The sequence below is a fragment of the Argopecten irradians genome, chromosome 1 (assembly GCF_041381155.1).
Source record: "Argopecten irradians isolate NY chromosome 1, Ai_NY, whole genome shotgun sequence".
Taxonomy (NCBI): Eukaryota; Metazoa; Mollusca; class Bivalvia; order Pectinida; family Pectinidae; genus Argopecten; species Argopecten irradians.
The window spans coordinates 20,703,654-20,717,656 of record NC_091134.1 but is presented as its reverse complement, the minus strand read 5'-3'; the positions used below and the strand labels follow the sequence as shown (position 1 = coordinate 20,717,656).

The 14,003-nt window shown below is 39.5% G+C and overlaps 1 protein-coding gene across 5 annotated transcripts in view; it reads right to left on the bottom strand.

Moving 5' to 3' along the window:
* The window catches only part of LOC138320358 (NAD kinase-like), a 55,090-nt gene that overhangs the window by 15,477 nt on the left and 25,610 nt on the right, over positions 1 to 14,003 (bottom strand). The window contains exon 1 of one of the 5 annotated variants that reach the window (XM_069263342.1): positions 12,853 to 13,038. The exons of 2 other annotated variants lie outside the window; for them this stretch is intronic. In XM_069263342.1, the coding sequence (XP_069119443.1) occupies positions 12,853 to 12,926 (74 nt within the window). In that variant the 5' untranslated portion in view covers positions 12,927 to 13,038. Of the gene's footprint in view, positions 1 to 910; positions 1,072 to 12,852; positions 13,039 to 14,003 lie in introns of those variants that run through there. 2 more of the 5 variants (XM_069263316.1, XM_069263308.1) reach the window with 2 other exon arrangements.

Below are 14,003 nucleotides of genomic sequence, written 5' to 3'. Positions count from 1 at the left end.
TTGTATGAATTACCCTCAACAGAGTATAAGTAACACGTCTTTATCCTCACATATAGTATAACAACTTGTATGAATTACCCTCAACAGAATATAAGTAACATGTCTTTATCCTCACATATAGTATAACAACTTGTATGAATTACCCTCAACAGAGTATAAGTAACACGTCTTTATCCTCACATATAGTATAACAACTTGTATGAATTACCCTCAACAGAGTATAAGTAACAGTCTTTATCCTCACATATAGTATAACAACTTGTATGAATTACCCTCAACAGAGTATAAGTAACATGTCTTTATCCTCACATATAGTATAACAACTTGTATGAATACCCTCAACAGAATAATAACATGCTTTATCCTCACATATAGTATAACAACTTGTATGAATACCCTCAACAGAGTATAAGTAACACGTCTTTATCCTCACATATAGTATAACAACTTGTATGAAATACCCTCAACAGAGTATAAGTAACACGTCTTTATCCTCACATATAGTATAACAACTTGTATGAATTACCCTCAACAGAGAATAAGTAACATGTCTTTATCCTCACATATAGTATAACAACTTGTATGAAATACCCTCAACAGAGAATAAGTAACACGTCTTTATCCTCACATATAGTATAACAACTTGTATGAATTACCCTCAACAGAGAATAAGTAACATATCTTTATCCTCACATATAGTATAACAACTTGTATGAATTACCCTCAATAGAGTATTGTTTTGAATAACATGGTACCAAAGCATTCTTCCCTGACTACAACACAATAACTTCACCTGAGAATAAAAAAAAAAACCAACATTGCCCTCACCTCTACCTTCCCGATAAAGAAATAGTACCGGTACCTCATCTGGTCAGTTAACACATTAAGTAGGTCTACTTTTGTCTCTCACCTGAAATCAACTGGCCTCCTAACCTTTAACCTTACTGACACATTTTCTCACCTGTACACTTTTAGCTTTAACATCCATTGTTGCTTTATTTATATTTAGGATAATGCACCATGTGGTTGTGTTTTTGGGAGAGACATCCTGGCATCCTCGTATTACAGTCATTAGGGATTATATTAGAGTATTCATATCCTGTTTGGGAACAACACAGGTGAACTGATATAAATACAGGTTGGAGTCTAATTTGAATTATCTATTTGGGTTAGCTTAAATGTTTACATGTTTACAAAGTTGGATTAGTTGTCATGTTTCTGAAGTAGTTTACACAGAACTGGAATGGTTGTGCTGGAGGTCTATGGTCAACTAAAAGTAACAGAATAGAAAAAAATGTATCGGCTAGACATGAGTTGAACCATGGACTTCCAAACACTATAGCCAGACGATCTACCAACTGATCCATTAAACTCAGGTGACCATGATCAATCCAGACTTACTTTCGCAACATATAATCGTGCATTGAGATTCTAAACTTCCACAGCAACTTTCAGAACAAACGTGATTTTCAATGAAGTAACCAAGTTTATTTTAACTTTTATCTTACAAACATACTGATGACAAAGCACATCTTGACTTACAATTAAGTAAATCAAATTATTCAAATTCCTAGAAATACAGTTTTAGTGTAAAATTGAGTTCATCTCTCGGTGTAAATGGCAACTCCTAGCAGTTTATTTACCTAGAGAGGAAATTAATACATGGACATGTTTAAAATGTACTCTATGGAGGTTACACAAAATTGAATGTCAACAAATTCTAATTAGCTTCGTCTGGGACCCTAATCTCTGCTTTATCTGCCAGACAGCAGCTTAATTGGTACAGATGTACTTGACTCTGAACCTCCACTTTCTTTGATATATCAAATTAATGACAAAGACAGCTCTGGGTTAATGGAACTTTAGCTTCCTTGTAATCCTAATTGTAAACCGTATAGAGACTGCAGTGCATTGCCAATTCAGGGAGAGGTTTGGTGAAATCTCTACACCATCCACAGTCATCCCTGATGATCATTTTCTCTATATCTTGTCTAGTCCTTCAGGTTTCCTTTTCTAAATGATCCACTCACTAAGATCCAAAACTTATAACCCAGGTTTAAGTATTTCCTGTGTCAAAGATTATCTTAAAGTCTACCCATAGACCACACTGACAGATCCTGATGTAAACATTTCAGGAAAAGCACCAGGGCCAAAGAGGCCCCTTCGCTTACCTGCTATTTAGTATGCACCATGCAGGTATACCAGGCCTCGATTTCTCGAAACAAAAGTGCAGACTTTAATTAAGTCAAAACTTAAGTTTTTATTCTTATGTAACTTATATGACAATTTATGACTTAAGCCAGTTTTTGAGTTAAGTTTGTTTCGAGAAATCGGGGCCTGATGGTCCTGTAGGCCTAGAATTGTTAGTTGATTAAACATTTTACAATATTTTAACCATATAACCTTGAATGAAAATCAAGGTCATTCATCTCAATAAAGTTGGTAGGCCTCCATCCAAGCATACTACACTTCCAATATCAGGTCCCTTTGCATCATAATTTTAAGCCGAGCTGACCTGTGTGGCTTTGAATATAGGTCATTAGGTCAAGCGTTAATTGGCCTAATATCTAGCTGGTCTCTGATCAGTGTCTTAATGTTTTAAAATAGTCAAAAAGGGAAAAGTTGATTTATGAGAAACTTAAAAAAGGTATATACATTATGTAACATGTAGAACAGGATCATGCATATTAATACATTTTAAATGTATATTACACATCATACATGTGTAAATATGTACTACTGATGACCAGGTACCTGCCATTGTTTGGTTGAGCTGTTCACAGATGTTCAGCTCATCAATATACAATTGATAAAAATAGAATTATTTTCATAATAAGAATAGGCCTGTATTCCTATAATTACTTTATTGATGGTACATTTATGTACATGTATACAGGAATCAGACATTAATAATTAATAACATCTGTTTTAAGGTATTTGTTTTAACAGGATATTTCAAATATCACATTTAATTCAACAATCCTTTCTTATTGCAATAAAACAATGACAAATTTGACCTTGACCTTAGCTTCTGACCGCTGTCCTTGACCTTCCATTAGGAAATGCAAAACATGAAATTTGACCTTGACCTTTTGACAAAGTTTTGCCTTTGAATTTTGGTCTGCTGATTCCTGGAAGTTCTGGCATGGCAAAAATTCCACAAAACAACAGATATTTCATACCTTCTTTGAAATAATCCAATAATATAAATAACCATTGGTCTGTTTAGAATACGGGGATGAAAGAAATGCTTTAATCATGCAGGTATAGAAATATCCCTACCTTCTTAAAACATCTATCTTCTAGTAAGACTCTACATTACAAGGAGATGTAGAACAGCTCTGAGATAGGTTTACATTTCAAATGACAGTATCAGTAAATGTGGCCTACATTGTCGATGACACCATAATTTTTTTTATGCAAAATAGCTATCTATAATGATGTAGCGATGATATTAAAGGATACTAATAAATCAAATATAGTTCTGGCAAATAATCAGGGATATCTTAACCCTCATCAAGGATTTTGGCTGGTCCGAACCTTACAAGCCTCATGAAGGATTTTGGCTGGTCAGCATCTTACAACCCTCATAAAGGATTTTGGCTGGTCAGCATCTTACAGCCCTCATGAAGGATTTTGGCTGGTCAGCATCTTACAACTCTCATGAAGGATTTTGGCTGGTCAGCATCTTACAACTCTCATGAAGAATTTTTACTGGTCAGCATCTTAGAACCCTCATGAAATATTTTGGCTGGTCAGAACCTTAAAACCCTCATGAAGGATTTTGGCTGGTCCGAGCATCTTACAACTCTCATAAAGGATTTTGGCTGGTCAGCATCTTACAACCCTCATAAAGGATTTTGGCAGGTCAGAACCTTACAAGCCTTATGCTAATGATTTTGATAAAGTTTGGCTTCATGTTAATATTGTTATTTTATTCTCTGGTTTATTCATTTTCCTTAATCACACAGAATTTAAATAATATTGAATAATTCTAACGTAAGTCACAGTTAATATCGATATAGGCATTATAAAAGTCAATCCTACAGCCATTTATTATGTATATGTTATAAGTACAGTACATGTGTCAATACCCAATGAACAACAACACTATAAACAAATTAACCTGCCTGTGGCACTGTCAAAATCCAATAAACATCACAGAAATACAGTCACTGCTGTATGAACTATAATTTCTATGTTGATCCTGTGTTTGAACTTCACCAGTTGTATCTACTGTTCTATCAATATCAATAATTGATCAGGTAGGTTACAGTTATAACTCCCACACCCAGTTGAACTTACAATAAAGTAGGTGAGAAAAAACAGATGTTCTAATTAAATTCTTAACAGAAGAATATCAATATAATGACATGAATGAATTCTGGCTTCTGCTATATATAGGTTAGTGTAGAATTCAAAACCCTTCCTTTAAACAACTCAACATTTGCAGATATTTTAAATTCTTACAGCAAAGGACCTTGGTAACAAAACTGAGCATTGATAAAACAGAGTTTGATTAAAAGTTTGAATTGAATATTAATAGAAATCAATAATCTATTGTATCCAAGCCTCTTCTAATAGCTATGATCAAACTTGTAATCAAGGTTCCTCTTATTGTAATAGTCAATCTTACAACGAGCTTCTCACTTACAGCCCATGTCAATCATGTAATCATTGGCTCTTCAACGACTTCTGGTACCCAGAGGATTCCACCTTCAAATGTTTTATTTACCTCTGTTTTACCAATGGTCATTTTTGAAACCAAGGTCCTTCTCTAAGCAATGTTCTAATTAACTGCTTGATTCCTCTTCTTTCTAACCTGATCCTTCCTTCAGTATTTGTCCATTTTTCTCTCATCATTTCTTCAGCATTTTTGTAACTGTTTGGCTCCTCTTCTAAAGCCTGATTTTTCCTTCATCATTGTTGTAACTGCTCAAAACTGTCCATTTTTCTCTCACCATTTCTTCAGCATCATTCTAACAAATTTGGCTCCTGTTCCATAGTTTAGTCCTTCCTTCAGCATCGTTCTAACTGTTTGGCTCCTGTTCCATAGTTTGGTCCTTCCTTCAGCATTGTTCTAACTGTTTGGCTCCTGTTCCATAGTTTGGTCCTTCCTTCAGCATTGTTCTAACTGTTTGGCTCCTGTTCCATAGTTTGGTCCTTCCTTCAGCATCGTTCTAACTGTTTGGCTCCTGTTCCATAGTTTGGTCCTTCCTTCAGCATCGTTCTAACTGTTTGGCTCCTGTTCCATAGTTTGGTCCTTCCTTCAGCATTGTTCTAACTGTTTAGCTCCTGTTCCATAGTTGGTCCTCCTTCGTTTCCTGTTGCTCCTGTTCTGTTTGTCCTTCTTCGCATCTAACTGTTCTCTGTTCCTGTTGGTCCTTCCTTCAGCATCGTTCTAACTGTTTGGCTCCTGTTCCATAGTTTGGTCCTTCCTTCAGCATCGTTCTAACTGTTTGGCTCCTGTTCCATAGTTTGGTCCTTCCTTCAGCATTGTTCTAACTGTTTGGCTCCTGTTCCATAGTTTGGTCCTTCCTTCAGCATTGTTCTAACTGTTTGGCTCCTGTTCCATAGTTTGGTCCTTCCTTCAGCATCGTTCTAACTGTTTGGCTCCTGTTCCATAGTTTGGTCCTTCCTTCAGCATTGTTCTAACTGTTTGGCTCCTGTTCCATAGTTTGGTCCTTCCTTCAGCATTGTTCTAACTGTTTGCTCCTGTTCCATAGTTTGGTCCTTCCTTCAGCATTGTTCTAACTGTTTCTCCTGTTCCATCAGTTTCTAACTGTTTGGCTCCTTTCCTTTTGGTCCTTCCTTCAGCATTGTTCTAACTGTTTGGCTCCTGTTCCATAGTTTGGTCCTTCCTTCAGCATCGTTCTAACTGTTTGGCTCCTGTTCCATAGTTTGGTCCTTCCTTCAGCATCGTTCTAACTGTTTGGCTCCTGTTCCATAGTTTGGTCCTTCCTTCAGCATCGTTCTAACTGTTTGGCTCCTGTTCCATAGTTTGGTCCTTCCTTCAGCATCGTTCTAACTGTTTGGCTCCTGTTCCATAGTTTGGTCCTTCCTTCAACATCGTTCTAACTGTTTGGCTCCTGTTCCATAGTTTGGTCCTTCCTTCAGCATTGTTCTAACTGTTTGGCTCCTGTTCCATAGTTTGGTCCTTCCTTCAGCATCGTTCTAACTGTTTGGCTCTTGTTTCATAGTTTGGTCCTTCCTTCAACATCGTTCTAACTGTTTGGCTCCTGTTCCATAGTTTGGTCCTTCCTTCAGCATTGTTCTAACTGTTTGGCTCCTGTTCCATAGTTTGGTCCTTCCTTCAGCATTGTTCTAACTGTTTGGCTCCTGTTCCATAGTTTGGTCCTTCCTTCAGCATTGTTCTAACTGTTTGGCTCCTGTTCCATAGTTTGGTCCTTCCTTCAGCATTGTTCTAACTGTTTGGCTCCTGTTCCATAGTTTGGTCCTTCCTTCAGCATTGTTCTAACTGTTTGGCTCCTGTTCCATAGTTTGGTCCTTCCTTCGGCATCGTTCTAACTGTTTGGCTCCTGTTCCATAGTTTGGTCCTTCCTTCAGCATTGTTCTAACTGTTTGGCTCCTGTTCCATAGTTTGGTCCTTCCTTCAGCATTGTTCTAACTGTTTGGCTCCTGTTCCATAGTTTGGTCCTTCCTTCAGCATTGTTCTAACTGTTTGGCTCCTGTTCCATAGTTTGGTCCTTCCTTCAGCATTGTTCTAACTGTTTGGCTCCTGTTCCATAGTTTGGTCCTTCCTTCAGCATTGTTCTAACTGTTTGGCTCCTGTTCCATAGTTTGGTCCTTCCTTCAGCATTGTTCTAACTGTTTGGCTCCTGTTCCATAGTTTGGTCCTTCCTTCAGCATTGTTCTAACTGTTTGGCTCCTGTTCCATAGTTTGGTCCTTCCTTCAGCATCGTTCTAACTGTTTGGCTCCTGTTCCATAGTTTAGTCCTTCCTTCAGCATTGTTCTAACTGTTTGGCTCCTGTTCCATAGTTTAGTCCTTCCTTCAGCATTGTTCTAACTGTTTGGCTCCTGTTCCATAGTTTGGTCCTTCCTTCAGCATCATGTTCTAACTGTTTGGCTCCTGTTCCATAGTTTTGTCCTTCCTTCAGCATCGTTCTAACTGTTTGGCTCCTGTTCCATAGTTTGGTCCTTCCTTCAGCATCGTTCTAACTGTTTGGCTCCTGTTCCATAGTTTGGTCCTTCCTTCAGCATTGTTCTAACTGTTTGGCTCCTGTTCCATAGTTTGGTCCTTCCTTCAGCATTGTTCTAACTGTTTGGCTCCTGTTCCATAGTTTGGTCCTTCCTTCAGCATCGTTCTAACTGTTTGGCTCCTGTTCCATAGTTTGGTCCTTCCTTCAGCATCTTCTAACTGTTTGGCTCCTGTTCCATAGTTTGGTCCTTCCTTCAGCATCGTTCTAACTGTTTGGCTCCTGTTCCATAGTTTGGTCCTTCCTTCAGCATCGTTCTAACTGTTTGGCTCCTGTTCCATAGTTTGGTCCTTCCTTCAGCATCGTTCTAACTGTTTGGCTCCTGTTCCATAGTTTGGTCCTTCCTTCAGCATCGTTCTAACTGTTTGGCTCCTGTTCCATAGTTTGGTCCTTCCTTCAGCACTTCTAACTGTTTGGCTCCTGTTCCATAGTTTGGTCCTTCCTTCAGCATCTTCTAACTGTTTGGCTCCTGTTCCATAGTTTGGTCCTTCCTTCAACATCGTTCTAACTGTTTGGCTCCTGTTCCATAGTTTGGTCCTTCCTTCAGCATCGTTCTAACTGTTTGGCTCCTGTTCCATAGTTTGGTCCTTCCTTCAGCATTGTTCTAACTGTTTGGCTCCTGTTCCATAGTTTGGTCCTTCCTTCAGCATCGTTCTAACTGTTTGGCTCCTGTTCCATAGTTTGGTCCTTCCTTCAACATCGTTCTAACTGTTTGGCTCCTGTTCCATAGTTTGGTCCTTCCTTCAGCATCGTTCTAACTGTTTGGCTCCTGTTCCATAGTTTGGTCCTTCCTTCAGCATCGTTCTAACTGTTTGGCTCCTGTTCCATAGTTTGGTCCTTCCTTCAGCATTGTTCTAACTGTTTGGCTCCTGTTCCATAGTTTGGTCCTTCCTTCAACATCGTTCTAACTGTTTGGCTCCTGTTCCATAGTTTGGTCCTTCCTTCAGCATCGTTCTAACTGTTTGGCTCCTGTTCCATAGTTTGGTCCTTCCTTCAGCATTGTTCTAACTGTTTGGCTCCTGTTCCATAGTTTGGTCCTTCCTTCAGCATTGTTCTAACTGTTTGGCTCCTGTTCCATAGTTTGGTCCTTCCTTCAGCATTGTTCTAACTGTTTGGCTCCTGTTCCATAGTTTGGTCCTTCCTTCAGCATCGTTCTAACTGTTTGGCTCCTGTTCCATAGTTTGGTCCTTCCTTCAGCATCTCTAACTGTTTGGCTCCTGTTCCATAGTTTGGTCCTTCCTTCAGCATTGTTCTAACTGTTTGGCTCCTGTTCCATAGTTTGGTCCTTCCTTCAGCATCTTCTAACTGTTTGGCTCCTGTTCCATAGTTTGGTCCTTCCTTCAGCATTGTTCTAACTGTTTGGCTCCTGTTCCATAGTTTGGTCCTTCCTTCAGCATCGTTCTAACTGTTTGGCTCCTGTTCCATAGTTTGGTCCTTCCTTCAGCATTGTTCTAACTGTTTGGCTCCTGTTCCATAGTTTAGTCCTTCCTTCAGCATTGTTCTAACTGTTTGGCTCCTGTTCCATAGTTTGGTCCTTCCTTCAGCATTGTTCTAACTGTTTGGCTCCTGTTCCATAGTTTGGTCCTTCCTTCAGCATTGTTCTAACTGTTTGGCTCCTGTTCCATAGTTTGGTCCTTCCTTCAGCATCGTTCTAACTGTTTGGCTCCTGTTCCATAGTTTGGTCCTTCCTTCAGCATCGTTCTAACTGTTCCATAGTTTGGTCCTTCCTTCAGCATTGTTCTAACTGTTTGGCTCCTGTTCCATAGTTTGGTCCTTCCTTCAGCATCGTTCTAACTGTTTGGCTCCTGTTCCATAGTTTGGTCCTTCCTTCAGCATTGTTCTAACTGTTTGGCTCCTGTTCCATATTCTGGTCCTTCCTTCGACATCATTCTAACTGTTTGGCTCCTGTTCCATAGTTTGGTCCTTCCTTCAGCATTGTTCTAACTGTTTGGCTCCTGTTCCATAGTTTGGTCCTTCCTTCAGCATTGTTCTAACTGTTTGGCTCCTGTTCCATAGTTTGGTCCTTCCTTCAGCATTGTTCTAACTGTTTGGCTCCTGTTCCATAGTTTGGTCCTTCCTTCACATTGTTCTAACTGTTTGGCTCCTGTTCCATAGTTTGGTCCTTCCTTCAGCATTGTTCTAACTGTTTGGCTCCTGTTCCATAGTTTGGTCCTTCCTTCAGCATCATTCTAACTGTTTGGCTCCTGTTCCATAGTTTGGTCCTTCCTTCAGCATCGTTCTAACTGTTTGGCTCCTGTTCCATAGTTTGGTCCTTCCTTCAGCATCGTTCTAACTGTTTGGCTCCTGTTCCATAGTTTGGTCCTTCCTTCAGCATTGTTCTAACTGTTTGGCTCCTGTTCCATAGTTTGGTCCTTCCTTCAGCATTGTTCTAACTGTTTGGCTCCTGTTCCATAGTTTGGTCCTTCCTTCAGCATCGTTCTAACTGTTTGGCTCCTGTTCCATAGTTTGGTCCTTCCTTCAGCATTGTTCTAACTGTTTGGCTCCTGTTCCATAGTTTGGTCCTTCCTTCAGCATCGTTCTAACTGTTTGGCTCCTGTTCCATAGTTTGGTCCTTCCTTCAGCATTGTTCTAACTGTTTGGCTCCTGTTCCATAGTTTGGTCCTTCCTTCAGCATTGTTCTAACTGTTTGGCTCCTGTTCCATAGTTTGGTCCTTCCTTCAGCATTGTTCTAACTGTTTGGCTCCTGTTCCATAGTTTGGTCCTTCCTTCAGCATTGTTCTAACTGTTTGGCTCCTGTTCCATAGTTTGGTCCTTCCTTCAGCATTGTTCTAACTGTTTGGCTCCTGTTCCATAGTTTGGTCCTTCCTTCAGCATTGTTCTAACTGTTTGGCTCCTGTTCCATAGTTTGGTCCTTCCTTCAGCATCGTTCTAACTGTTTGGCTCCTGTTCCATAGTTTGGTCCTTCCTTCAGCATTGTTCTAACTGTTTGGCTCCTGTTCCATAGTTTGGTCCTTCCTTCAGCATCGTTCTAACTGTTTGGCTCCTGTTCCATAGTTTGGTCCTTCCTTCAGCATTGTTCTAACTGTTTGGCTCCTGTTCCATAGTTTGGTCCTTCCTTCAGCATTGTTCTAACTGTTTGGCTCCTGTTCCATAGTTTGGTCCTTCCTTCAGCATCGTTCTAACTGTTTGGCTCCTGTTCCATAGTTTGGTCCTTCCTTCAGCATTGTTCTAACTGTTTGGCTCCTGTTCCATAGTTTGGTCCTTCCTTCAGCATGTTCTAACTGTTTGGCTCCTGTTCCATAGTTTGGTCCTTCCTTCAGCATTGTTCTAACTGTTTGGCTCCTGTTCCATAGTTTGGTCCTTCCTTCAGCATTGTTCTAACTGTTTGGCTCCTGTTCCATAGTTTGGTCCTTCCTTCAGCATCGTTCTAACTGTTTGGCTCCTGTTCCATAGTTTGGTCCTTCCTTCAGCATCGTTCTAACTGTTTGGCTCCTGTTCCATAGTTTGGTCCTTCCTTCAGCATTGTTCTAACTGTTTGGCTCCTGTTCCATAGTTTGGTCCTTCCTTCAGCATCGTTCTAACTGTTTGGCTCCTGTTCCATAGTTTGGTCCTTCCTTCAGCATTGTTCTAACTGTTTGGCTCCTGTTCCATAGTTTGGTCCTTCCTTCAGCATTGTTCTAACTGTTTGGCTCCTGTTCCATAGTTTGGTCCTTCCTTCAGCATTGTTCTAACTGTTTGGCTCCTGTTCCATAGTTTGGTCCTTCCTTCAGCATCGTTCTAACTGTTTGGCTCCTGTTCCATAGTTTGGTCCTTCCTTCAGCATTGTTCTAACTGTTTGGCTCCTGTTCCATAGTTTAGGTCCTTCCTTCAGCATCGTTCTAACTGTTTAGCTCCTGTTCCATAGTTTGGTCCTTCCTTCAGCATCGTTCTAACTGTTTGGCTCCTGTTCCATAGTTTGGTCCTTCCTTCAGCATCGTTCTAACTGTTTGGCTCCTGTTCCATAGTTTGGTCCTTCCTTCAGCATCGTTCTAACTGTTTGGCTCCTGTTCCATAGTTTGGTCCTTCCTTCAGCATTGTTCTAACTGTTTGGCTCCTGTTCCATAGTTTGGTCCTTCCTTCAGCATTGTTCTAACTGTTTGGCTCCTGTTCCATAGTTTGGTCCTTCCTTCAGCATTGTTCTAACTGTTTGGCTCCTGTTCCATAGTTTGGTCCTTCCTTCAGCATTGTTCTAACTGTTTGGCTCCTGTTCCATAGTTTGGTCCTTCCTTCAGCATTGTTCTAACTGTTTGGCTCCTGTTCCATAGTTTGGTCCTTCCTTCAGCATTGTTCTAACTGTTTGGCTCCTGTTCCATAGTTTAGTCCTTCCTTCAGCATTGTTCTAACTGTTTGGCTCCTGTTCCATAGTTTGGTCCTTCCTTCAGCATCGTTCTAACTGTTTGGCTCCTGTTCCATAGTTTGGTCCTTCCTTCAGCATTGTTCTAACTGTTTGGCTCCTGTTCCATAGTTTGGTCCTTCCTTCAGCATTGTTCTAACTGTTTGGCTCCTGTTCCATAGTTTAGTCCTTCCTTCAGCATTGTTCTAACTGTTTGGCTCCTGTTCCATAGTTTGGTCCTTCCTTCAGCATCGTTCTAACTGTTTGGCTCCTGTTCCATAGTTTGGTCCTTCCTTCAGCATCGTTCTAACTGTTTGGCTCCTGTTCCATAGTTTGGTCCTTCCTTCAGCATCGTTCTAACTGTTTGGCTCCTGTTCCATAGTTTGGTCCTTCCTTCAGCATCGTTCTAACTGTTTGGCTCCTGTTCCATAGTCTGGTCCTTCCTTCGACATCATTCTAACTGTTTGGCTCCTGTTCCATAGTTTGGTCCTTCCTTCAGCATTGTTCTAACTGTTTGGCTCCTGTTCCATAGTTTGGTCCTTCCTTCAGCATTGTTCTAACTGTTTGGCTCCTGTTCCATAGTTTGGTCCTTCCTTCAGCATCGTTCTAACTGTTTGGCTCCTGTTCCATAGTTTGGTCCTTCCTTCAGCATTGTTCTAACTGTTTGGCTCCTGTTCCATAGTTTGGTCCTTCCTTCAGCATTGTTCTAACTGTTTGGCTCCTGTTCCATAGTTTGGTCCTTCCTTCAGCATCGTTCTAACTGTTTGGCTCCTGTTCCATTATTTGGTCCTACGTTCAGTATTGTTTTGAATGCTGCCACACTTCTGGTTACCCCAGTTAACTTCTTCTGATAAAGCCCCATGCAATAAAGTTTTCTATTATAACAATGGCCAATCATGTGACAAAAGTCCCTCTGAAAACAATGGACCATTATGTCACCGAGGTCAGATCTCATGTAATTATTCCACCAGACTTCTTGTTCTTATTACTATCTTCTAACCATCATCATTTTAACGATCTAAATCGAGTCTTTTTGTCTAGGGATGATGCTTTTGTCATCAAGGATTGACACGGTTTCCTTGCATGGATGGTATACTCTCACAATTCTAATTATGGTTTCAAAGGAGGATTACAAAGAGTTTTCAAGCAGCAAGCCCATCAAAACTATGTTATACAACTAACAACTTAAAAATGAAGGTAACTGGTATAAAACTGTCCATTTTGACCAAGAAGACATATTTGCGACATTCTGATGAGTTGTATTAAAAAAGTTCTAAACATTATAAACATGTACAACTTACCAAAGCTCTTTTACAGTTGTCTTTTGTCTTGTTTTGAATCCATATGGGTATATTGTATTTTTGATAACAGGCATTTTGGATACCCAGCTGATATATACAGCTGTGTATATAACAAAGTGGAGCAACTTTAGGTAGGTTATATAGCCTGTTGGTCAGGCAACCTCTAAGGTCAAATGTCAACCAGGTCACAGGTCAACTTGTCATTTCATTTGATATCAGCTGGAATACCCTATTAGACAGCTTTTTACCTATCAACGTTTGGCCAATGACATATGTACAGGCATGGTAACGTAGATGTGTGATATGTCGGGAGTTCCGGTTTCCCGGTAATTGTCAGACAGACGAACACTAAGTAAATATTGTCATTATAGCCTACCTTTATTACCTACATCAGACTAATTACCTCTTCAATTAAATCAAATTTACTAAACAGGATGTTTTTCTTATATCAGAAGATGGATGACCTTAGATATTAATGATAAAATCACATCAATTTTTAATAGTTTTACTTATCTTTAGTACGTATATATCAAAATATAAAACTTCAGAAAAAAAAGACATGATTTTTTTTTTTATTTCAAATAAAAATTGTTATGAAAATGATGCTTCATTAATGTTTATCATCTAGTGTAATATTTAGCTAAAGAAGTTTTTTTTTTAAACTAATTTATTTTTTATACTCTGCATGTTCATGTTTTTCCTATTGCCAAATTCTAGCATCACTGACTGATGTACAGCAGTTTGATCTACAGTTGTTTTTATTTAATATTTCACACAAAGGACATTGACCCAACAATCCTGCCAAGTCATGCAAAAAGTTTTTAAATTCACTTTTTATATCCAGCTGGATTACTTCACAAAGATATAAATAATATTTCTATTGCTCTATAAATATTTTATACCTGTTTAATATCGTATAAACAGTCTGGGTCATTTCAGGTCGTGCTTGGTTCAGGAGGTGTAGTAAAGACAGGAGTACAAAGAGAGTCTAGCAAATGTACATTATATTGCACCTAGGTTTTGAACTCACAACTCACAGGTGGAAAATGTAGGTAATGATATATATATATTATGTCTGAACATTTAATTCACTCAACCATTGCATGTGCTATAAATAGATATCTGCCAGGTGAAACAAATGTGACACAAAT